This window comes from Rattus norvegicus, chromosome 1, assembly GCF_021556685.1.
Source record: "Rattus norvegicus strain SHRSP/BbbUtx chromosome 1, alternate assembly SHRSP_T2T, whole genome shotgun sequence".
In the NCBI taxonomy this organism is placed as follows: domain Eukaryota; kingdom Metazoa; phylum Chordata; class Mammalia; order Rodentia; family Muridae; genus Rattus; species Rattus norvegicus.
This window is the reverse complement of record NC_141534.1, coordinates 172,569,999-172,594,972: the sequence shown is the minus strand read 5'-3', so window position 1 is coordinate 172,594,972 and position 24,974 is coordinate 172,569,999. Positions and strand designations below refer to the sequence as shown.

At 49.1% G+C, this 24,974-nt stretch overlaps 1 protein-coding gene across 9 annotated transcripts; it reads left to right on the top strand.

The window, feature by feature from the left end:
* The first annotated feature begins 410 nt into the window (after positions 1 to 410).
* On the top strand, positions 411 to 23,146 carry Trim3 (tripartite motif-containing 3). Of its 9 annotated transcripts, none has more exons than XM_087594481.1 (12): positions 411 to 590; positions 8,114 to 8,279; positions 13,832 to 14,058; positions 14,237 to 14,388; positions 14,602 to 14,782; positions 15,141 to 15,873; positions 16,036 to 16,139; positions 20,148 to 20,315; positions 20,490 to 20,658; positions 20,889 to 20,959; positions 22,328 to 22,468; positions 22,585 to 23,146. In XM_087594481.1, exons 3-12 carry the CDS (start codon positions 13,981 to 13,983, stop codon positions 22,735 to 22,737), a joined length of 1,950 nt encoding a protein of 649 aa, XP_087450607.1. In that variant the 5' UTR covers positions 411 to 590; positions 8,114 to 8,279; positions 13,832 to 13,980; the 3' UTR covers positions 22,738 to 23,146.
* The last annotated feature ends 1,828 nt before the right edge of the window (positions 23,147 to 24,974 follow it).

Genomic DNA, 24,974 nt, shown 5'->3' with positions numbered 1-24,974 from the left:
CTGCTCAGTGGAAACCAAACTAGCAGATTTCACAGGAGCCTCCGGTAAAGCCAAGGAAGGAACGACCAGAAGCCGCTGGAACGGGCTCTCGGAGTACTGAAGCTAGTTCTAGCTGCTTTTACTTGAAGGCACCAAGTGCCACTACCAGAGCCCAGCTACTCGCCCTCACCCTCGCCCTTAGGCCTAGTGAGCCGGAGGCAGCAGGAGAGGATCCCGGATCCTAGATCCTAGATCCGGGATCCGCTTGCCAGCTCCCAACCGCACTGCATAGGGAGCGCCAGGAGCCGCAGGGGCGGAGGGGCTGGAGGCGGGGTCTGAGAGATGTGGGCGTGGTTGGGGCGGGCCTTCCACTCGGGAGTCGCCCCCTCCCCCGACCGGTCCGCAGCCCCGCCCCGGCCCCTCCCTCCGGCCTGTGCGACGGGTCCGGCGGCAGCGGCGGCGGCGCCGGCGCGGGGACAGACGGAGGCGCGGGACGTGGGGCGGCGCCGCGGGCAGGGCCGGGCGGACGAGCGCTGGCAGCGGGGGCAGCGCTGCGGGCCGCTCCGAGTGGCTGCAGTCCGGGCCTTGCACTCCCATCCCGCTCCCACGCCGTGAGTGCGCGGCGCGGGCCCCAAGGGTGCGTCTAGTCCTCCAGTGTATAGGGGTGCGGATCCTGGTGCTAGCGACGGTGTGTGGGTCCGAGCGTCTTTGGGTGGGGGCGCAGATGCTTTTCAAAAGCTGCTCCTGTCTCTGTCCACGTGAGGCGTGTCCGTGTCTGTGAGAGCAGCGGGGGATTCTTTGGGCTGTGGCTGCTCACGTGAGGTCCATGTTTGCGGGCGGTGTGGTGGGGGGAGGCGCGGGTGGATGGGTGATGGTTCATTTTAGGAGCGCGGGTTTTGGGAGCCTGTGTGTTGGCGGGGGGTACCCAAAGCTGCGGCCGATGGTGGTGGTGGTGGGTGGGTGGGGTTGCTGATTGGCACTCTGGAATCCTGTGGCCCCGCTCGTCCAAAGGGTTCCTTTCTCCCGGGTGCAGAGCCTCCACCCCTGCTCCCTTCTCCGTCCTTCTTAGGCAACGAAACCCACCAGGCAGGATGGAGGACATCCTTCCTCCGCTGCGGGCACTGCTTGCTGAACAGGAAGCTTCCTGCAGAGGCTGTTTCTTGTAGGAAAGGACCCCTCTAGTTCCCCCTCAGCCTGGGCCCTGACTGGAGGACTCCTGTCCCCTCCCTGGTTTCCACCTCTTCCTTCTGGACTTGGTTTCAGAACCTGTGCCACAAACCTGCAGGGACAGATGGTTGCAGGTTGGAAGGGCAGGCTGCACCCCAGGGAGGTCATTCTGACTGAAAAAAAAAAAAAGAAAAGAAAAGAAAAGAAAAAGAAAAAAAAGAAAGAAAGAAAGAAAAGAAAAGCAGGCCCTGTGCATGTTCCTGGTGTGGGAGTCCAGTGTGGATCTCAAAAACCTAGGACTTGGTTCAGAGGGAAGATCTGAGATTTTAGGGCGGGTGCGGTGGTTATCCAGGTCTCAGCCACACTGTGCAGCACATCAGTGCCTATCTCCTAGGGGTCTGGTTTACTGCAGAATAGGAATGTGAGCTGCAGGCCTGACAGGTGCCCTGCCTCTCTCAGCTTGGATGCCTGCAGTGATAGAGCACTTACTACTTGTGCTGTGGGAAGCTCCCTTGTGTTATAGAGGTCTCTCTCGGAATTTTGTTCCTTTGTCTTGTTTCTGCTTTTGATTTTGCTTCTCTTTGCTGAGAGGGACTTGCGAGATTAAACATAACTCTATCGCCAGCATCTATTGAGTACTTTATGGTAGTTACCAATTCAACTGCTTAGGGGACAGTGGCATTTCTGCTAATAGAACTTGAGAAAAAAGTACCATAGGTGGGGTAGTATCGCCTATGGTCAGAAGATAGGTGAGTGCTATAGAGAAGAATGCCAGGGTGAATGCAGCGGGTGACAAGCTCAGAAAACATTCGTTTTGTAAAGCAAGAAGGGGGGCAGCCTGTGAGCACTCTAACGTGTGATGGAAATTAGCAGTCAAATCCTCAAGGTAGTTTGTGTTGGGATCTAGTCATGGGCACCTTGCAGTCTGAAGGAGCCTTGATTTTTGAGAACAAGAAGACTCTCTTTTCTCCCATTTTACAAATATGGGTATGAAGTACAAAGTTGCTTAGATATTATCTTGTGTGGTGGAATTAGTGACAAGACTAGATCCTAAATTTCATGGCTTAAAAAAATACATTTTAAATTAAGATAGATTACATCACTTTGCCTCCTCCCTTCATCCTCTCCCAGTTATGCTCCTACTAACCCGTCCCATGCTCATGTTTAAGTCGATAGCCTCTTTTTCTTTGATTATTACTGTTAGTGTGTGTGTGTGTGTATGTGTGTGTGTATTTGTGTGTGTGTGTGTGTGTGTGTGTGTGTGTGTAAATGAATGCACAAACATAGGGTCATGGGGACCCCAGCCCTAATGGATACATCTCTTGACTTTTTAAACTCACACATTTTTGCATCAAGGTTACATCAACCTTGTATGTGGAGGTGAGAGAAAAGTCAGAGTTGAGATTACTTGGTTTCTGGCTGATGAGGCCTGGGGGATGGTTGAGTCTTATGGAAAGAAGAGGCACAGCAGGAAGAGAAGGTCAGGAGGAAGGGAGTTCAGTTTAGGACCTTTCCTGTTCCTCATCCAGGCAAAGATGTCCAGAAATGCAATTAGATGTACAGGTCTTGAATGCAAGGGAGTCTTTCAGCACAAGACTTTGGGGGTTGTTAGAATGGGATGAGAATTAGGACTGGGGCAAATAATGAGATAGTCCAGGCAGAGCATGGACTCAGAGAAGGGACACTGAAGCAAAACCCCATGAACTAAACGTGTAAGAGATGGGCAGTGGGGGACTACCAAGGAGGGACTTAGTCATGAAACGTGGGACTCAGATGCTTCCCTTTGGGGTCTTACTCTTACACGACTAGCCTGTTGGTAAATGTTTCATATTTCTGTTCTGTGCAGTTTTCCCAAGGTCCCTATCAAACCCATGTTTTCCCCTCCAGATCCAGTTCAGACAGCTCTTCCTTTTTTTTCCCATTTTCCACCAAGTTAGAAATGTCCTGCTCCCAGCATTTTGAACTTGTCAGTCTCATGACCCTTATCACTTTGTCATTATGTATGTGTGGGTGAGTTTCCCACAGGTAAAAAAAAAAAAGTAGGGAGCCACTTGATCCAACTTTGTGTGTCTAGTTCCTAGATGAAGGGCTTGCTGTGGATTGTGCCCAGGGACATTTCTTGTACCTACTCTGTCAGGCATTAGTGAGAGAGATTAGTAATGTGAATTTCATCACTTCCCTTCTTTGGAAAGGGAAGGGTTGCTCAGGACCTAGGGCTTTCCCTCAGCCATTGTTGTTTCTTTTCTTTTGGAGAAAGCCCAAAGGCTACAACCTACAGACCTTTGTTATTTTTCTGAGCCTCAAATGATCAAATATACCTGCAGGCTAGTGAGTAGGTGGTGCCCCTATTTAGCAGGTGAGCCTAGCTGACTCCCTACACCCATACACACCTCGGCAATGCCTGTGGTCACCTCCAGATCACAGCTGTGTAAATCCTGCACAGTGGAAATATTGTATGACTGGAGGAGAACATGGAGGGCGGCAGGAGGTTGGATGCTTGAGAATCTGGAAAAACTGAAAAGCTTTGAAACATATTTCTCCCTCTATGAGCAACATCTCATTCATTGAGTCCTAGTTGAGATCAAAGTCCTAGTTCAAATCAACTTAACTCTCTGAGTCTGACTTCTCCAGCTCCCAGAAACTACACTCCTCGAGGCTACAGCAGCTTCTTTGTGCCCTTTAAGTCACGAGGTCTCTTATATTTCAGTGACAATCCCTGCCTCTTCCCCTGGTCTCCAGATAGCCTGCTTCCTCTTTGCCATTCCTGTCTCCCAGACCCTCTCAATGTTCTCTACAGACTGTGCATTCTGAGCCTTTATCTTAAATGCTGGCCTTCCTGGGTGCCAAGTCGCAGGCTCTCCTTTCTCACTCTACCCTGGTGCCATCCACCTCCCTGTGGTTTCAGAAATATTCCTATACCAAAGACATCTAAATCCATGTCTTCTCTTTTCTACACTTGAGGTTGCCTTTCTAAGCAACAGCTGGACTATTCCACTTCAGCTATGTCTCATGGGCACCGTTGAGTAATTGTGCTACACGCTGGACTTATACCTTGTCATCCAAACTCTTCCAGTTTCTAAGCTAGAAAACTAGTAACCCTTTCTAATCCCCTCTTCTACCCTCTCTCTCCACATAAAACAAACCAGTTACCACGTTCTATCTGTTTCTGCCTATGAAAACTATTTCAGCCTCCCCTAGCAACTACCCTCCTCAGGCCGGTTTCTTTTTTTTTTTTTTTTTGGTTCTTTTTTTTTTTTTTCCCGGAGCTGGGGACCGAACCCAGGGCCTTGCGCTTCCTAGGTAAGCGCTCTACCACTGAGCTAAATCCCCAGCCCCCTCAGGCCGGTTTCTTAAACTTCCACTCTTGACCTCTGTATTTTCCACACAGCAATCAAAAATCTACTTTTGTAATTCTGGTCTTAACCCCCACCCACCAACCACCACCAAACTTTTCTTTGCACTTTGGATAAAGCCCTAATCCCCTAGCAAGGAAGGGGGTAAAGTCTAAAGTCCTTAATGAGGGCAACAAAGCATTGTGTGGTGCAGCCCCTGCTTAGCTCTGCATCTCATTAGTTAGCCTTCTCCTGCCACAGTGAGAGGTGCAGCTTTCAGAGGCAGAAGGCAGCGTGTGCTCTGTAACTTCCTCATCCTCAATCTCCATTCCTCTGGACCCATCCCTGCCCCGGTCCAGGTCGGGGACTCTCTTTGTACTCCTAGAACAATCTGTTTCCTTATGCTTGTCACCACACTGCATTGCAGAAGTCTGTTTATTCGATTGTGGAATCCATGAGGGCTCAGCTGTGTCCATTTATCTTTGTGTCCCAGCAGAGGTGTCCACTGCATGCTGGATGAGGACTGAAGTGCATATAGAACTGAGCCATAAAAGAGATGGGTGGAATAAGGGACAAAGATGCCCAGGGAAAGAGGTTGCATCCTAGTTCTATGTCCAGAATCCTCCAAACGGCCATGATAAACAGCCCAGTTGAGTCCTGGCCTGTTGGAGGCATTATGTGTAGAACAGAGAGGTAACCCAGGAGGGAGAAGAGCCTAGGGAATCAGTCTTTCAAATCCTAGATTCAGACTGGGGCACGGCCACAGCAGATGTGATGCCCTGAGTATCAGAGTGGGAAGCTGAAGCAGGAAGGGGAAGGGAGGGAGGAGCTGTTGGTCCTTGGACAGAGCCCAATGCCTGCTTCTGTGTGACAGGCTGGGAGATCCCCTGGGTTTAAAGAGGGCTGCAGCCTAACGTCCAGCTGCCCTAGCCAGGCTCAGCCTCCACTGGTACTCTACCTCCCACCCTTCCCATTTACAGACAAGCTTCAGTTTGCCTCCAAGCTCCCTGCCCTGCCAGCTCTCAAGCTGCCCTCCCTCCATCTAGTGATGCCCTGGTATTAAGTCCCCCCAAATGCCAGTCCCCACGTCAGGAGAGAATTTTCTCGAGTGAGTCCTTCCTTACTGTCCCATGTCCACCAGTACATACACACCAGACAAATGCACTTTGGAAGCCTACCTCTCATACCTTCCCAAACCTGAGGAGGCCTGTGGGCTGTCATTCACTCATTGTCTTTAAGAAGCCTGTGGTGCATGAAGCTGGGCATAGCAGTGGTGATCTGGTCCTGGTCACTGCCTGTTTTGCAGCCTCTTCATAGATAACTTTCTGTCATGGATTGTCAATACCCACTTTGTTTACTTCCCCTGCTCATCACTGTGACCTGGCCTCTGCCTGAACTACTCTGCCATAGCCAAACATAGTGAACACTTCTAGTCTTTAACCTGTTTCACCCTGCCCACTATCACTCTCCACTTTTTGTTCCAAGACGCCCTCCCATCCATTCTTATTGCTTTAAGGGCCATTAATATACCAGTGAGTCCAAATCAATGACAAGCCCAGACTTCGCTTGAGTGCCTGTATTCTATTTCTCACTTAAGAGCTCTACCTGGACATCATGTCCATAGTTACAAACTTACCTCGTCTGGAACAGCATTCCCTTATGCAGCCCCCCACCCCCACCCCGACCCCCACCTTAGCTCTTTCTATCTATCCATGGCCCTTTATTTGTGCAGTTGAGAAACTGGGGAGTTGTTATCAGTGTCCCCTTTTCCCTCTGACATCCAGTCTATGACACTGTCCTGATTCAACCTCACAGACATTACTTGCATTAGTCTACCTTTCTGCCTCTGGCTCTGTAACACAGGTAGTGTCACCTGAAGAATTGAGGTAGTTTCCTGATGGCCTCCCTCACTCTGTTCCGCCATAATTGTCATACCAGAAGAGTGTTCTGGTTTGTTTTCCTTCCTTTGTAAGTTGCCTCATCCCTCTGTCTATCTTAGGATAAAGTAATATTCTTATCATGCCTACAAGTCCTTCATAATCTCTTTGTCCCCTAGCTTAGTGCTTGCTGGCATTCATTTTGCTTTAAGCACATAGTCCATTTAAGTATGAGCCTTCTCCCAAGAATGCTCACGCACTTTTGCTTCAGCCCAGCCCAGTCTTCCCACCTTTCCTACCAGTACCCCTACTTACGTTCTCTCCTTGCGGAGCCCTGTGTCATCACTCAGTAAAAAACTTAATTTCTCGTCACATCACTTTTCTTCATAGGATTCCTTGCTGCCTATGGCTTACAATACGTTCTTTTCGTTGTTGTTTTTGAGAACTGGTCTCTATATAGCTCTGGCTATCCTAGAACTCACTATGGTCTCAAGCTCACAGAGACCTACCTGCCTCTGCCTGCCACGTGCTGGGATTAAAGGTGTGCACCACCACACCCAGCTATCCATGTCACTTCCTCACCTTTACTCAGGCATTTCCAGTGTGTATGCACAGCAGCCACTTACTGAATGTTTTGAATTAGTTATCCAGTTCGGTAAAGATTGATCATCTTTGCAACACAGTCCTTGCTAAGTCCTAGAAATAGAGAAGTAAAATGTTTTGCCTGCTTTCAAGAACACTGCATAGGAAGGGAGCAGAGAAGTAGCAAAATTATAGTGTAAGGTCTAGGATGGAGGAAGTACAAGGAACAGGGGTAGCACCTAACGCAGACTTTGAGAAGTCTGGTCTTCCTAAAGGAAGTGACATTTACATGAAAGTTAGGCGAGGGATTGAGGGCAGAGGGGAACAGAATGAATAACTACAGAAACAGAGAACATGGTTTTCTAGGAAGTGAAACTGTTACGACAGATCATACAGTGTGAGACCAGAGGTTGAATGGAAGGTGTGGACAAAGTGTTGCTACCCAGCCTCTAGGGCCAGTTTAAGGATTTTCTCCTCTGGACAGTGGAGAACCATTGAAGGAAGTTAAGAGGAATAATGGTAGGGTCAAATCTGTGTTCAGAAAATCCCCTCTGGTTAGAAGGGGTGGGAGATAGGAAGGGGTGGTGGATAGGCTTAGGAGCAGAACACCAGTTACTGCATTCCTAGTAGAGAACTCGGGCAGCCTGAAATGGGAGCAACACTTAGGAATTTAGGAGAAAGGAGTGCTTGAGAGTCATCCTTAACTTCAATAAAGCACCCCCAGGTTGTTGTGCTAAGTGATAGGGGGGTGAGCTATCTCAATGACTCTTAGAGGCCAGGTGGAGGCATGCTTAGTAGAATAAGAGTTAGGGTGTCAGTGAAGAGTTATTCCTGTACTGTGTCCTTGACATGTACCTCTCTCTCGGGCTCTGAAAACAAGGGTGTGAGATGGGAATTAGGGTTTGCATTACTAAGACTTAGAAACTGACACTCGTAGATAGGAATGATCCAGGATCACCAAGATGCCAAAAGAGAGCCTTTAAAATCCAGTGTAACCCCAAGTCTGTGCTCCAAAATAGTGCCCATTCATGCTCAGAAATTACACAGCCCACGCACTTCAGCCACCACCTTGTCCTGTCCCTGCAGGGAAGAAAGGGGCACATTTCTCTGCAGGAGATATGGTGGGGAGAGAGGGACTGCTGGCCTTCCTGCTGCTAACTATTTCTCTGTACACAGGCTGGTGTTAGTGGCAGGAACCATCTGTGGTCACCATGGCAAAGAGGGAGGACAGCCCTGGCCCGGAGGTGCAGCCAATGGACAAGCAGTTTCTGGTATGCAGTATCTGCCTGGATCGGTACCGGTGCCCCAAAGTTCTGCCTTGTCTACACACCTTCTGCGAAAGGTGAGGAGAACGACTGGAGAGACAAGGGCCTGCAGCCCCTCCCCCTGACCCCCACAAGGAAAACCCACGTTATAGACAAGCGGAGTGTGCACACATGGGAGAGAGGGACAAATGAACCCCATCCTGCAGGAGATAAGGATTTGGTTGCAATAAGCTATGAGAGAATCAGGATTCAGAGAGAACTCTGAATACTGGGCCAGAGAGTCGCCTAGAGTCAGGATTTGTCGTCTCCATCCCAGATCTCAAGGCAGCCAGAGGAGAAATCAGCACTGAGACTCCCAAGCAGCACTGGGGCCAGCATAGTTTGTGACTGATGGAAGGATGGATATTTGCAATTAGGTCTGTTCTTCCCTGCCTCTACTGAAGCCCAGCCTCTAGGCTTCTATGCATCCTACCTTCATTCTCCTAATATTTCTTTATTGAGTGACTGCTATGTGTCAGACCCTATCCAAGTGATTGAGTATGCACTGAGGAGCAAAATAAAAAAAAATAAAAAAAAAAAAAAGGATCTTATTTTACGAATTTATTGAGACAAGATCTCACTGTATTGCCCTGTCTTGCCTAGAGTTTACTATGTGGAGCAGGTTGGCCTTGAGCGCACAGAGATCTGTTTTCCTCTGCCTCCCAAGTGCTGGGATTGAAGGCATGAGCTATGCCACCATGTCCAGCCCTATAGACATGACCTTTATGATTTAAGGGTTTGTAGTAAAGTGAGGGGGTTAGCAATCAGATATTTAGAGAGCTGCACTGTAGACTCATGAGTTACACCCCAGTAAATTCTGCAGGTGCAGTATTCAACTGCGTGAGCTTAGTGATCCGTTAAAGTTTGTCGAATCCTGTGCATCCCAGGAGTTGGGTAAATGGAATTTAAGAGCAGGCTAAAGAATGGAAAACTCAGCAAGGCCATGCGGCCTGGGGAATGTGATTGATAAGGGGCCTATGAGGAACCCTGGGAAGCCGGAGCAGAGTGCATGATTAGCAGTGGTCTGGGAGGTAGGCTCCATAAGCCCATTAGGAAAGTCATCTTACCCGAGAACCACCCAAGAACCCCGCGTGGTTTTCTGCATGTTCACGTTCTTTTTTGGCAGCATTTTCTCTCTGACCTCTCATTTCATGGCTGTGTCTTAGAGGTCGTAGTCCCCAGGCCTTCTCACCAGAGTCTCCAAACCTTCCATCTGTTTCCTTCCCTGACAGCCCTGCCCTTTGAGATTCCAGCTTTACTGTCTCCTTCCTGTTTACCCGTGGGCAAAGAGGCCTTCCTGCCCATCCAGTCTTCCATCAGCCTGTGGGCCTCAACCCACTTGGTCTGACTCTGATTGTGAACTCCAGCCCTTCTTCTAGCTCCTTCCAGCATGCTATTATTTTCACACCTTTGACTCGCTCTAAAGCCTTGGCTCCTTGGCTGCTCCCTTTCTTCCCACGGGCCACCACCCCCTGCTTCCCTATCTTCTCTGTCCATCCTCAGACCTACAGCTGATCATCTAACTGTCCCTGGCCCACTTCCCTCACTCTTTTGTCCTTTGACAAGCCTATGCCTCAGAGGCTCAGTGCTACATCACAGCCGTAACTGAATGCCTCTGCATTTATATGCCTAGATCACCGGGCACTCTTGGGGCAAATAAGTGACTGCTTACAGTTGCCCATGGATTTTCTACATGGTTTGCATATATTATTTTACTTAAGATATGTTATTTTTTTCCCCTTTGGATGTGTATGGTATATGAGTGGGTGCATTTTTTTGGTGTGTGAGTTCACATACATCATGTGAAAACCATGGGAAGATGTCAGGTGTCTTCCTTCATTACTGTCTGCCTTGTTGCCTTAAAATAGGGTCTTCTATTGAACTCATTGTTTGGTTAGGTTTGTTGCCAGTGGGTTCCTGGGATCTGCTGTCTCCATCCCTCTCCCCCCTCCCCCACTGCTAGGGTTATAGGCATGTACGGCTATGCCTGTTTTTTATGTGAGTGCTGGAAATTCAAACTTAAGTCTTAACGTTTGCACAGCAAGTCCTCTTACAGTGAGACATCTTTCCAGCTCCAAAAGATACATCATTCCCATTTTAGGAGAAAACGAAGGTTGAGTCATTCAATCACAAAGGAATATAGCCAAGGCTACCCAACATATAAAAGAGAGAAGAGAAGGAAGCTGGCAATAGAAAAGCTTTGCCTTAGGAAGTAAACAAATCTGGTGTGGTAGAATGCACCTTTAATTCTTGTCAGTTTGGAGGCTAGAGGGGCTATGTAGTGAGACTCTGTCTCAAAGGGAAAAAATACAAAATAATAACAAGGAAAAGAAGTAAACAGTAAAAGGTAAATAAGCAAATAAGAGACCAGAAAAGGCAGTGTGTGCTAGTGAGGCAGGAGCTGGGAGGTAGTAGAATATGAGAGTCTCTGTGTAGCCCAGGCTGGCACTGAACAGGTGAGCCTCTTGCCTCAGCTTCCCAAGTGCTGCGATTACAGGTGTGTGGCATCATGTTGGCCTGAACTAGACTTTTTAAAAAGCTCGTTAGTTGTATAGAGAGTGAATTTTAAAGGAGCAAGAGAAGAAACAAGACCAGATGGAAACTGTGGCAGTCCAGGGATGTTGACAATAGGAGTTCTGCATCAGCTTCAAGGTGCGTGGAAGGAAAAGAGGTAGAATAGTGGGATGAGCATTGTTAGATTTCAGAGTCAAGAGGTGGCCATTGATGAGATGTGGGTGGGAGTGGGAGATTCGAATGGACGGATGAGAGGGAGTGAGGGAACAGTTGGGTGGCGAGGAAGCAAGGATGAAGAACCCCTGATGGAGATGGGCCATCGTTGACGTCAGAGCCACTGAGAACAGTGCAGAACATGAGGGAATGAGGGGTACAGAAGAGTCAGGAAAAGCACTTCAATAAGTGAAGAAACAACTCTTAGGTCAGCAGAGACAGCAGCAGGGGTGGGGGTGGGCATAGGCAGAAGAGAGCAGCTTCAAAGGAGCTGCAGACACTTAGAATGTTCCAATTGGGAAGAAGGAGGAGTCAACCCCACCTTCTGGCCCTAAGGAATGTGGAGCATGAAACAAAAACCACTCTCTACTGGGAGGGACTTCAGGGAGAAGTAGGTCACAGGGAAACCAGTTATTATTTGTAAAGCACTTAAGATCATACCCGACATGTAATGTTTGTTACATTTTAATTAAGAACAGAAGGCATAGGCAAGAGCGAGAGAAGAGTCTGGGATACAGGACAGTTTGCACTGTGGGTGTCTTTCCTCTGTAGATTCACCATCTCCGAGCACGGTCGCCTATAGTCTGCTGTCCACTTCTAGTAATCATCACGCTTCCCTCCCTCAGTGACTAATCCCAGCCACGTCTTCCCGTACTCCTCCAGTCTTCGCTCTGTAGTTGAGCCTGCCTGAGATGTTAGGCACTCTTCTTCTGACTCTATCCCTGTGCTCTTCTGCTAAAGCCACCCTTCCTGTGTTCCTTCCTTTTACCAGAGATGGGGTTCATGCCTCCCCTTTAGGCCAACCAAGCCTCCCTCCATCCCCAAAACATTGTCTTACTGGTTTCCTAGTCTCTACCATCACTCTCTCTCTACTGCTAACTTTAGCTTAAAGAGAAGCTCAAATCCCCATTATAATGGGCTGGAGATAGTGGCCCAGTAGTAGGTTGGATAGACTGCAAAATCAAATAAGGTACCCCTTATTAGCAGAGAAAAAATATCTTCTTGTCTCCTTGCAGCACCATCTGGTCCTTCAACCCCCTCCCACTCAACTGCCCAGCCCCTCTCCACCCTTCAACTTGTATCATTCAGACTTCCCCCCACCCCTTATCCTGCAGCAGCCATTGCTGTCACCTTCCCAGAGAAAAGTCTCTTCATGTTTGCCAAATGCAGTGGACACTTTCCACTCCTGAGCCACTTCCCACCCCATGAGTCATTCCCTCCTCCGGGCCCACATTGCTGACCAGACAGTCACTCCTCCAGCCTCTCCGCCCATGCCCTCTGCTCTTCACGTTCGTCTTTGCTCTCTCTTACCAGTGTCTACATCTTCTTTTCCGCCCTCCTCTGTCTTGGCTGATGTTGATTCCCTCCATCTCTGTCTCTTAGCCCCCCTTCTCACCAGTGCTGTTCTTCTGTGTGCCATTTTGATGTGTGCCATCCTCATTGTCTGATATGCCTAAGCTAGGAGGGGGAGCCAGTTAAGACTGGTCTCCCTCACTCTCCATGTCTACTCGCCATTGTCTGCTTCCCATTTCTCCCTTTTCCCCCCTTACTCCTAAATCTGAGCTTCCACCACCAATCCCAAGTGGGTCTCATTGCATAGCCCAGGCTGACGGTGTAATTGAGACAGTCCTCTTATCCATCTCCAGAGTGCTGGGATGATAGGAGTGTGCTGCCATGCCTGGCCATGCTTCTTCAATATAAATGTGTTCCCGCCCATACCCCGAATGCAGGTCTGTCTCACCTCCTGTCTAGAATATCATGAGTGTGTTGGTTAAGCACACCCTTGCTCTGCATTTAAATCTAGGCTCCAGTACGCATTATCTTGATCCCTCTGACCATTCACCATTGCTCTGCCCCATCACACGAGTACAAAGCATAGTGTCCAACACGCATGTCCTTCGTAAATGGTAACTCTGTGACAGTGCCCTGACTTACCTGCTGTCATGTCCCCCTCAGACTCGCCCTCCTGTTGCTGCCCACTGCTGCTGGGATCCACAGCTAGGCTCCTCCTCTTCTCTTGTCGTCCATGCTGTCCCTATCCTGCTAAAGTGCTTTTTGTACCATTCTTCCCCTCCCTCCACCTTTCTCTGCTTGGCCGAATGGTTATTCCTCCACACAGATTGCGTTTACCTCTGAAACGTCTCCTGGCCTCTTCCCCACCTACCTGCGCTGTGTACACTCCCCATCTCCTGTGTGTGCTCTTTGTGAATTGTGCTTCTGTAGGCCAGGCTTTACATTTAACCCCCTTACATGTAAGCGGGCCTCTTACATTTACTCCCCTGTGTGACCGAATTCTGTACTGTCTCCATGTTATAAGGAAAGACTCCTTGGTTTGTGAAAGTAACTTGTCAGGGGTCACAAGTAGATTAGGTTCCTGACCTGGAAATTGAATGGAGGCACACTAGCTCTAGGACCAATGTCTTTAATCTTTAAACTCTAATTCTGTCTTTGTTTCCCTCTGAAGACTAGAACTATTTTAAAAGCTAGCACTGTGTTTTATTTTTTTATCCCCAGAGCTTGATACAAATTTGGCAAGAATAAGCAGTTGGTAAATGTTTAATGAGTTAACAGGGCTAGGACTAGTGGCTACATATTTTCTTGAGGTTTGGTAAACACCTGTGAAAGGTGAGCTTTTGTTTGTTCAAACGAAGGAATGTAGACACGTCTGTTCTTAGAGAGACCAGGGATGAATTTCTGCTCAGTCCTCAGAGGCCTTTTAACACCTGCTGGTGGATGAGGCCTGTGTGCACCACACAAAGATGCCTCAAAATGAAATCTTAATCGCACACCTCTGTAAAGGGGTTAGGCATTTATGAGGGGTGCTTTGCTACTCCCCTTTTGACTCTCCCTTCTCCTTGGCCAGATGTCTCCAGAACTACATCCCTCCTCAGAGCCTGACACTCTCGTGTCCAGTATGCCGGCAGACATCCATCCTCCCAGAACAGGGTGTCTCAGCCCTACAAAACAACTTCTTCATCAGCAGCCTCATGGAGGCCATGCAGCAGGCACCTGATGGGGCCCACGACCCTGAAGACCCCCACCCCCTCAGCGCAGTGGCTGGCCGCCCTCTCTCCTGCCCCAACCATGAAGGCAAGGTGGGCCCAAGCGAGGCCCAGTGAGGCCAGGACTTGGGGTGGGAGGAGAAGGAAAGTTGATAAGGGTAGGGTTGTGGTGGGTGAGGGGTTCTGCCGGGGTGAAGAGGGCCAGAAGGGTGGGGACAAAGAAGTGTAGTGTGGCTGTCGCCTCACAGGAGCCCTTGTACCACCAGACGATGGAGTTTTACTGTGAGGCCTGTGAGACTGCCATGTGTGGTGAGTGCCGCGCAGGGGAGCACCGTGAACACGGCACAGTGCTGTTGCGGGACGTGGTGGAGCAGCACAAGGCAGCTCTACAGCGCCAGCTTGAAGCTGTGCGTGGCCGGTAGGCATCTTCTAGGGTCTGGTGCCTCAGCAGGGACAGGGCAGGGGCCCCGGGGAGGGGAAAGAAAGGGTCTGGGAAAGGCAGGAATAGAAGGCTGAAAGTCAAGTAGGGGATCTCTCAGAGGGCGATAGATAGTGAGGCCCTCTTTGAAAAGGCCTGGTTTGGCCAGGACACCCTCCAGCCATCCTTGTATGAGATGTTTCGTCTCCTCAGATTGCCACAGCTGTCTGCAGCTATCGCCTTGGTTGGGGGCATCAGCCAGCAGCTGCAAGAGCGCAAGGCAGAGGCCCTGGCCCAGATAAGTGCAGCCTTTGAGGACCTGGAGCAAGCTCTGCAGCAGCGCAAGCAGGCTCTGGTCAGCGACTTGGAGAGCATTTGTGGGGCCAAGCAGAAGGTGCGTCAGGTCACCTTGCCTAACCGTGGTCTGTGATGAGGTGGTCTTACTGTCTCCACTGTCCACATAAGGGTTCCTTTTTCCCAGTCTTCGTTTTGCCTCTTGGCGTGGTCTGTCATTGCTGCGCTCCTCTGCCTCCCTGTCCACATGCATTGGCGTGGTCTGTCATTGCTGCGCTCCTCTGCCTCCCTGTCCACATGCATTGGCGTGGTCTGTCATTGCTGCGCTCATCTGCCTCCCTGTCACACGTATCTCTGTGTATTTCTTTCCTGCTGTGATACTACAAGCTCATCAGTAATCCCAGTGCCTTTCTTTTTTGCCAGTCTGCACACTCACCGCTTCTCTTCTTCTTCCACAGGTGTTGCAGACACAGTTAGACACACTGCGCCAGGGTCAGGAACACATTGGCAGTAGCTGCAGCTTTGCAGAGCAGGCACTGAGACTGGGCTCTGCCCCTGAGGTTTTGCTAGTAAGAAAGCACATGCGAGAGAGGCTGGCTGCTCTGGCAGCTCAGGCCTTCCCAGAAAGGCCCCATGAGAATGCACAGCTGGAACTGGTCCTTGAAGTAGATGGGTTGCGGAGATCGGTGCTCAATCTGGGTGCACTGCTCACCACCAGTGCTACTGCACACGAGACAGTGGCCACCGGCGAGGGCCTGCGCCAGGCACTGGTTGGCCAGCCTGCCTCACTCACTGTCACCACCAAAGACAAAGATGGGCGGCTGGTGCGCACGGGCAGCGCAGAGCTGTGTGCAGAGATCACTGGCCCCGATGGCGTGCGCCTTGCGGTACCGGTGGTGGACCACAAAAATGGCACATATGAGCTGGTGTACACAGCACGTACAGAAGGCGACCTGCTCCTCTCAGTGCTGCTCTATGGACAGCCGGTGCGTGGCAGCCCTTTCCGTGTGCGTGCCCTGAGACCCGGAGACTTGCCACCTTCCCCAGATGATGTGAAGCGCCGGGTCAAGTCTCCCGGTGGTCCTGGCAGTCATGTGCGCCAGAAGGCAGTGCGTAGGCCGAGCTCCATGTACAGCACCGGTGGCAAACGGAAAGACAATCCAATTGAGGATGAACTCGTCTTTCGTGTTGGTAGGAGGGCCGAGCACAGAGCCAAGTGAAGGCTAAGGGCAGGTTGAAGGGAGGGGCTGGTGGGGGCCCAGGAAAGGATGGTGGGAACTCGCTCAGGCAGGGGCCTTGGGGAGGAGGGGAGTGAGGCTCACTCATCTTTTCCTTCTCATGTCTTTCTCACAGGCAGTCGTGGAAGGGAGAAAGGTGAATTCACCAATTTACAGGGCGTGTCCGCTGCTAGCAGTGGCCGAATAGTGGTAGCAGACAGCAACAACCAATGTATTCAGGTGAGCCGTTTACCTCGCCCCTTCAATGCCACAGAGGGCTCTCACTGCACGGTTCTCCAGGTTCCCGCCCGAAGGTGAAACCCACAGTCAGTACTGTCCTAAAGAGCAGTGAATCAACATACCTCTTTCCCACCCAGGCCAAAATAGCGTCCAGGTCCTTCAGTCAGGGCAGGGTTCCTGTGCTCGTGGCCTTTCCCTTCCAGACATCTTAAGACTGCTCCTAGATCGGCAGCTCCTGTCTTCCTCTGTCTGTTCTTGAGCTTCCTGCTTGCTGGTGTCCTTTGTCTTGGTTTAAGTTCCAGACCTGCCCTTCCCAGCTCTCTTCCAGCATACCATCCTGGCTCCAGAGTATGCTATCCGCCTGGAGAATGCAGCCATCTAGTTGGCTAGAGCACCTTTCATCAGCAGGAGGGTAGCACACAACCCCATGTGGTTTTGTACCCATCTTTCTTTTCCTTGTACCTCTGGCAGCTTATTTAGATGCCAGTCATACTCAGTGTCCATGGTCTCTGATGTATCAAGCTCTTTGTTACATCCAGAAAACATGGCTTCCCTTCTCTACATCCCTTGCAGAAAGCACAGATCCTAGCACAGTGGACATGAGTGTGGTAGATAGTGATTGAGGGCATAGGCCCTGAAACCAGACACCTCAGCTTGAATCCTGGCTCTCCCTGTACTAGCAAGTCATGTGACCTCTTGGCACTGTAGTTAGCTGATGTGTAAAATTAGGAAACACATTTCTCAGGATTGTTGAGAGTATTAAATGTACTATACCTAACACCTAGCTGTTGTTAAATGTATCATTGTCTGCGTATGGACTGTAAACAAAGTCAAGAAGGTAAGAAAGCCGGAAGTTCCCATCCCATCCTGGCTCCCAGAAGCTTGCTATTTGGAACTTAAGGTGACTGAAGTCAGATTGCAAATTGTTTTGGAAATGATTTTAGAATTTTGATTTTACCCTGTGAGATTTGCAATTGTGTACCTCAGTTCTTAGAAATGTATTCTCAGGCAGCTAAACCTTAACTCTGAAGATCCTTATTTTAAAATAGCTTTAAATTTCTTGACCCTGCCTGAATAGCCTTGCTATGAATCCAGCTCTGCCTTTCTTGTCACTCTCAGCAACTTCCTACCCCAGTCCACCTAGCAGAAACTCTTGCAGTCCGGTTATCAGGCCTGCTACCTCAATTTTTCTTAGGCTAGAGGAACAGAGAAACCCAGGAAGGGATTTGGGGCCAGCCTAGATAATGAAGGGAAACTTGGGAGTTCTGGGGTAATCTGGAATTCTACTCAGGATCACCTTTAGCCTCACCCCCTTCTTCCCTTTAAGGTAGAAATGCTTTCTAGCATAAAGGTTGAGATTTGTGAACATCTGTCATGTTGTGCAAACACTTGGGCACTTATCACAATATGCAGAAAGGCTGGTGCTACTTGACTGTCTAGTGAAGGGTTGTGAGAAAGGCCTGGCATAGTCCTGTCTTCCAAATACCTGCTTTTCTGTAACAGTTCTTGCTCAACTCTCCATTCCTAAGTCCACCCTGGCATCATAGCTGCTGGAAGCTTCTTGGATTCCAAGGCTGAGCACTTGTCTCTTACTCTGGGCTACTTGGGACTGATAAGATATGATCCCCCATTTGCTCATGAGGCTGGGGGTCCTTGTGAGCTTATTCAATCAGGCAGGGTGGAACCCTGCTGACAGAGCGCACTCATACAACACTTCATGATTTTGAATGAACAACTTAATTTGTAAACATTTGGCATTGAATCATTGTCTTAGTCTGAAAATGTCTCGAACTCTTTCTGGGAATATCCATTACGATGTGTGCCGGTCACATTCTCCTTTGATCTCCCCCAGCCCTTGGCTGTGGTGGTTTTCACACTTTTCCTTCTCTGGGTTGGTTTGTTGGTCTTGTCTATTGTCTCTCTCTCTCTCTCTCTCTCTCTCTCTTTTGTCATTTCCATTGAGATTCTTGAAGTCAGAGATCTACTTAATGTTGCCAGGTCTAGGAGAGATGTGGAGGCCAAACTGAAGAGTCCAGCAAATTCTAGTGCTGTGAGGGGAGCAGTGTGGCAGCTCTTGCTGAGTACCAGTGTCATGGTAAAGAGGGATGGGATGGAGAATGGAGGGACTTGGTGGGCTGCAAACGTGGTGTTCCCATTAAGAAGCCGGCCCCTTTTAAGTTGAAGAGGTCACTTTTATCCCTATTGAGTTTTGAGGCCTGAGATTGAATTGGGGGTTCTTTTGTTGGTTGAATGCCTAGTGAATGCCAGAAGCAACATGTAGCAGAAAATGCTGTGGCAGACAAAGCAGAGGCAGCACCAGCTCCAAGCAGGGCTTGCCTCCTTAGAAGGGGCAGGTCACAGATACAGCTACAAAGTGACAGTTGTTACAAAGAAAGCTATAAAATGCATACTGTAGGGCCCTAACTTTACATGCATGTATTGATTTGAACAAAGTGGAAACTCTGAAGAATGACCTGGAAATTTAGAATTCTAAAGGTAAATAGGAATTGGCTAGTTCTAATAGGGGTGTGAGAAAGGATGAGAAGAATGAGGCTTCCCAAACCCTACTCTCGAGTCTGAATCAAAACTGCCAGCAGGAGGTGGGTGGCATCATGGACCACCTCACTGCTGACCTGCTCATTTTAGTCCGGTCACTTCTGGTTTTTACCCTCGGGTACTTCCTTTCTTCTGCTGACAATTCTGACTTTGCATAGGACCAGTGCAGACCCCAAGTGCTATGCTGGCTGACCAAGTGAAGGCTTGCTACAAGGTCCATGTCAGAAGAAGTGATATGCTGTGGTCAGTTAGGTCTGGGAGATCTATCCCTGGGTGGCCCAGCAAGAAAGGGGAGAGCAGGGCTGAAGTGAACACTATGTCCAAGACTCAGAAACTTGAGCCCTCTGTGGTAGCTTCTTGGCTCTGATCCGTCCATCTTGTGTCCCCAGAGGCCATAACAAAATGGTGTGTTGTAGGAATTCTGCAATGAGTAGCAGAGCTGTTAAATTAGATGCTGTAATCTAAGAGGAAAAGATTAACAGAGACACTTTAAGATGAAGAGATCTTAGCATCTTGTGAGGCTCAGGCGGAGGAGGAGTAGAAGGGGAGATAGAAAGATTCATTCTAGGGGACTCAGAGGTTAAGTGCACTGGCTGCTGTTCCAGGGGACCAGGGTTCAATTCTCAGCAACCGCGTGGCAGCTCACAATTGTCTGTTTACTCCAATTTCAGGGGATCTGGTGCCCTCTTCTGGGCTCCATGGATACCTGCAATGGTGGTTTATAGAGATTCAGAAAGGCAAAACACCCATACACATAAAATAAAAAACTAAAAAGAGGATTTATTCTGTGCAGAAGGTTACCTCCTTGTCCACTCTCCTTACCTACCCCTTTCCAGCTGGCCGGGGAATTCTGTTGGGTCTTTTTCCTGTACTTCTCTCAAATCCATCTGCTTCCCTACAGGTCATTTCCTTGGTCTGAAACTTCACTGTTTCTCATCTGGATTCCTGCTTCAGCCTCTAACTTGTTGGCTGACTTCCAGTCCAGACTATTTCTGTAAAAGCAGATCTGATCTTGTTGCTTCTCTGGCCATAAATTGTCAGTGGCTCTTCATTATAGCCAGGGTAGATGTAATTCCCATTGACTACTGCAGCCACACCAGTGAGGTCCTCACACGGGGCTCACACTGGCTAGCCTCTGTACCTTTCACAGATCGTTGTGGACGGTTCATCAACTGATATCTTTATTGGCTGTTGGCTCACATATCTCCTTCTCTTGGTGCCTTTTCCCACCATACCCACCATCCCTTTTGTGTTTTCATACCCCCTTCATACCTCTACTGCATATCCTTAAGGTAGCTCTCACCAGGTTTCTCCGTACCCCTGGATGGTGTGAGCACATACTTGTTGAGTGGATGAATAAATAAATGGGATCCTGCTAGGACCCAGCACCCTTTCCTTTGTACCCACAGTGTTCCCCTCCTCCCTGTGCCCTCCCTTGCTCCTCTACTCCAGGTTTTCTCCAATGAGGGCCAGTTCAAGTTCCGATTTGGAGTCCGTGGGCGCTCGCCTGGGCAACTACAGCGTCCTACGGGTGTGGCAGTGGACACCAATGGAGACATTATTGTGGCAGACTATGACAACCGTTGGGTCAGCATCTTCTCTCCTGAGGGCAAGTTCAAGGTGAGAAGAAGCTTGCTGTTGCTGTGCTCTGAACCCGTGGTGACCTGCTCAGAAGGCCATGCTACTAGGTTAGGCCCTGAAGTGGTCTATCACCGGCTTAAGATTCTGCTTTGATGCCAGGCCATCCCTAGTATTCTAGACAGGATAAAGTCCTTATGTGTGCGTTTCCTACAGACCAAAATTGGAGCTGGCCGCCTCATGGGGCCCAAGGGAGTGGCTGTGGACCGGAATGGGCATATCATTGTGGTGGATAACAAGTCTTGCTGTGTCTTCACCTTCCAGCCCAATGGCAAGCTTGTTGGGCGTTTTGGAGGCCGTGGGGCCACTGACCGCCACTTCGCAGGTATGAGAAAACAACTCCAAGATCCAGACTGAGATGCTCTAGTTCTATAGAATTTCCCAGGGTCCTCTGGATGTAAAGACTCCTTCTATATCTTGACCCTTAATTCCCCTTTCCTACTGCCTAGTTCCATCCTCCCAGAGACAGAATTTATCACTCAGGATCCTATCCCTCACCAGACAGAGTGCGTCAGCTTAATGCTTTGAAACCCATCCCGTACTTTCTGTTCACAGGGCCCCACTTTGTGGCTGTGAACAACAAGAATGAGATTGTAGTAACGGATTTCCACAACCATTCAGTGAAGGTCAGTGTCCTCCCCTTCTATGACCACTGTTCCAGTCACCCCTCCTCTTCAAAAAACTTATTTCTCTCCTCTTTCAAACCCCCTTAAAATCCTTCATTGAACCAATAAACATTTATGGCATGGCTACTTTGTCCCAGGCGCTATGCTAGAAGCTGGGAATTCATGTAAGCAAAACAAACACATTCCCTGTCTTCTTGGTTTGTGTAGGTCGGGGTAGAGGAGACAACCAGGAAGTCACAATCTAAAGTAATAGATTCTGGGATAGGTACAGGGAACTGTGGGAGAGTTGAGCAGAAGACTTCAATATAAGGGAAGACCTGAAGCACCAGTAAAATTAACAAAAAAATAGAGAAGGAGGGAGTTTGAAGCAAAGGACACAGAAGACGTTAAGTGTGGTGATACACACCAGTAATCCCAGTGCTTGGAGGTGGAGGCAAAAAGATCAGCAGTTCAAGGTCACCTTTGTCTACATGAAGAACTCAAGGACTACCTGAGATATGTGCTGCCATATATATATGGGAGGGAGAGGGGGGAAAGAGAGACAGACAGATAGACAGGCAGGCAGGCAGGAAAAGACCTACATGGAAGTTGGCATCATGCTCTGGAAACCGTAGGTCCTTCAGATTTAGTACACTGCTGCAAGGTGAGGCTGAGACCTGTGTGCCCTGTGAAGGGGCTGGCTCCCTTTTTAAGAGCTGTGGGAAGTGCTTAAGGAATTGCAGGCAGGGGTATGATGAACCCCTGTGTGTCTTAGAAAGGTCACTCTGGGGGCTGGAGAGATGGCTTGGCGGTTAAGAGCACCCGACTACTCTTCCAGAGGTCCTGAGTTCAATTCCCAGTAACTACATGGTGGCTCACAACCATCTGTAAGGAGATCCGATGCCCTCTTCTGGTGTATCTGAAGACAGCTACAGTGTACTTATATATAATAAATGAATAAATCTTAAAAAAAGAAAAGAAAAGAAAAGAAAAGAAAAGAAAAGAAAAGAAAAGAAAGGTCACTCTGACTAGGGCAGTGCTAGAGACAGTGATCTAGGTGGGAAGTAAGATCGCCCAGACCTTGAGACATGTATTTGAGACAGATCCAGGGATGTGTCTGTCTGTTTGTGTCAAGCTGAGAGGGTGGGATGGAGAATGGTCTGTCCCAGCAGGGTGGTAGGTAGTAGCACTGTTGAAATAGAGAAAGGAGAAGGACCACTCCCCCAGGGAAGCATCAGCTGGGCAGTGGGATACAGAGTATGATCTCAGGGAAGAATTTCTGGGCTAAGCTGCAGATCTGAGAATTCTCCTTAGAGCTTTACCCCACCCTCCAAGGCCTTGCCCTCTGCCTGAGGTCAGGTCTCCAGTCCCTAGCCCCTTCTCCACCAGGTGTACAGTGCTGATGGAGAGTTCCTCTTCAAATTTGGCTCACATGGCGAGGGCAATGGACAGTTCAATGCCCCCACGGGAGTAGCTGTGGATTCCAATGGAAACATCATCGTGGCTGACTGGGGCAATAGTCGCATACAGGTGAGTTAGGCCCAGGGGTGGCTTGAGAGAGGCTTTCTCTGTGCCTCTGTCCTTCCCCACACAGACTCTTCTCTGCCTGACTTTACTTCTGTTTCCATTCTCCACATCTTCCTCAGGTATTCGACAGCTCTGGTTCCTTCCTGTCCTATATCAACACGTCTGCAGAGCCACTGTATGGCCCACAGGGCTTGGCATTGACCTCGGATGGCCACGTAGTAGTGGCTGATGCTGGCAACCACTGCTTTAAGGCCTATCGATACCTCCAGTAGCTGCACAAGGGCCCTGCTTGGCTCATGGAGGGACGGACATAGGGGTGATTGGACAAGAGGGTCTGGCTAAGAGGTGGGCCAGACCCGGCAGCACTGAATGTGGGCGTGGGCATGGATGTGCCCAATGCCCTTCCCTTCCTCCCCAACCCCACGGTTGCACTTTATTTATTCGGTTCTTGCTTTGGTGACTGGGTGGGCCTGGACTGGTCCCAAGGATGTGTGCAGAGCTTCACCCTAACTCCTTTACACACCCTCCCTTACACCCTCAGTCTGCTCTCTGACCCCCAGCCTGGGGCCAGAACAGCCTCTTACTTCAGAAGTCCCTCTGGTTGTCTCCCTAACACCCCATACACACTGACAGAGACAGCAATACCCCACCCCATATTAAATAAATGTGTTCGCCAAGGTGTTTTTGCTAGGTTCTTGTGGTGTGGGTCTCTGATGGGTTGGAGTATTGGTATCTACTGTGGACTAAAAAGTGGTCAAGAAGACAGGCAGATGGCCCAGTAGCAGCAACAAGTGGTGACATTCTCAAAGAATATTTTAATGTTTTTGTCTTGTTTTAAATACTCATTTTAATTTTATTAATATGGGTATTGTGTTTACATGACTGTCTGTGCACTACATGCATGCAGTGCCTGTGAAGCCCAGAAGTGTGTTAGAGCCCCTGGATCTGGAGTTAGAGATAGTTGTTAGCCATCGTGTGGGTACTGAGAACCAGGTCCAGGGCCTCTTCAAGAACTAAGCGGGCTAACTGCTGAGCCATCTCTCTAGCCCCTAAAGAATATATTTACTTATCCTTTGACAATGCACACGTGTATAAAATGTATCTTGATCATATCTACCTCCTACTCTCCCTGAAACCCCTCAACATATCCTCCTGCCCACATGTTCTCTTCTTTTATGACCCACGGAGTCCAGTTCCAGGTTTGCTTAAAAACAACAACAAACACAAACAAACACAAACCACTTCAGGCTACGAGAACAAAAAGGAGTGAATCTCTGGGACTCCAGCCACTTGCCAATTTCTCTTTCCTAGGCCTCGTATCTCTTGAATGTGCTGTAGAAACAGACAGGTCTCTCCACCCTCCCTTCATGGGGCTACAAAATAGGAAAAGATGACTCTTATCCAGTACATAGCCACAGCTACTAGGAGAACTGTTTTAGATATGAAAGCATTCCTCGAGGTTGTCATGTAAGAGACTCCATGGTTACTGGTAGAGGTCATTCCAAAGAACTGAACCCCTAACCCTTTCCACTGCTGTGCTCCAAGGTTGCTGCTCTTTTCCCACAGTGGAATGGAGGTCTTCACATTGCATTCCAGAGCTCTAGTCACAGGGTAGGACTGCTAATTCCAGAGATAATTAAAACAGTATTCAGTGAACTGGGAGGTAGGGACTACAATTTCTCTACTGGAGACTGAAGCTCAGAGAAATAGGTCACATTGTTGACTGAAGAACAGAGTTAGATCTATAGCTGTCATTCCTAAATTACAGTGTCTCATCCTAGGCTCCTTGCACCTAGCATGATGATTGGTAGAGAAGGTACACAAGAAGAATAGTGGATCTGAGGAGGTTGGTCATGAGAGGTTATGGAAGAGAGAATATATTGCCTAATGTAATTTCCTGGGCATTGGATTGGAGGCACTGTGAATATTGCAAACTATTTGCAGAGAGTAAAAATAGACTGTTTGGACCACATGGATGCCTTGGTTATACTTACCTCTCTGGTCTTCTCCATCTCTGTCAGTTGAGACCTGGTAGGCAGGTAAAGGGACACATTTCCTGAAGCTGTAGGGCAGTGTTGTCTCTGGGCTACACACCTGGATCTGATTATGAGCAGTGCCGCCTCAGTCCATGCACTGACCTAAAGGGGCAGTGGGCTCAGTGTCTGCAGTCTGTTCCTTCCCTTCGTGCTGAGCAAAGCACCAGCTGCAGCACAGAGTGGGAGCTTCAAGTTCCTTTTCCTCCGTCTCTTGGGATGCCTAAAAGCAGAAGAGGGAAGTAAAGGTGGCCTTCCTTGGATAGGAAGTCCTAAGTACTTCCTGTGCCAGCTAGAGAGCAGGTCCCTGGAGCTGGCTTCTAGATTAGGCAGTCTTCCTAAGCCATGCAAGAGGTGTCTCAAAGACAAACCACTTAGTTCCTCCTAGATTCCTCCATCCTGGGTATTTTCTATCTAGTTCTGATCAGAGGTTTGAGTAGGTATAAATGATTCTATGATTCATGTAGTGATTCAAT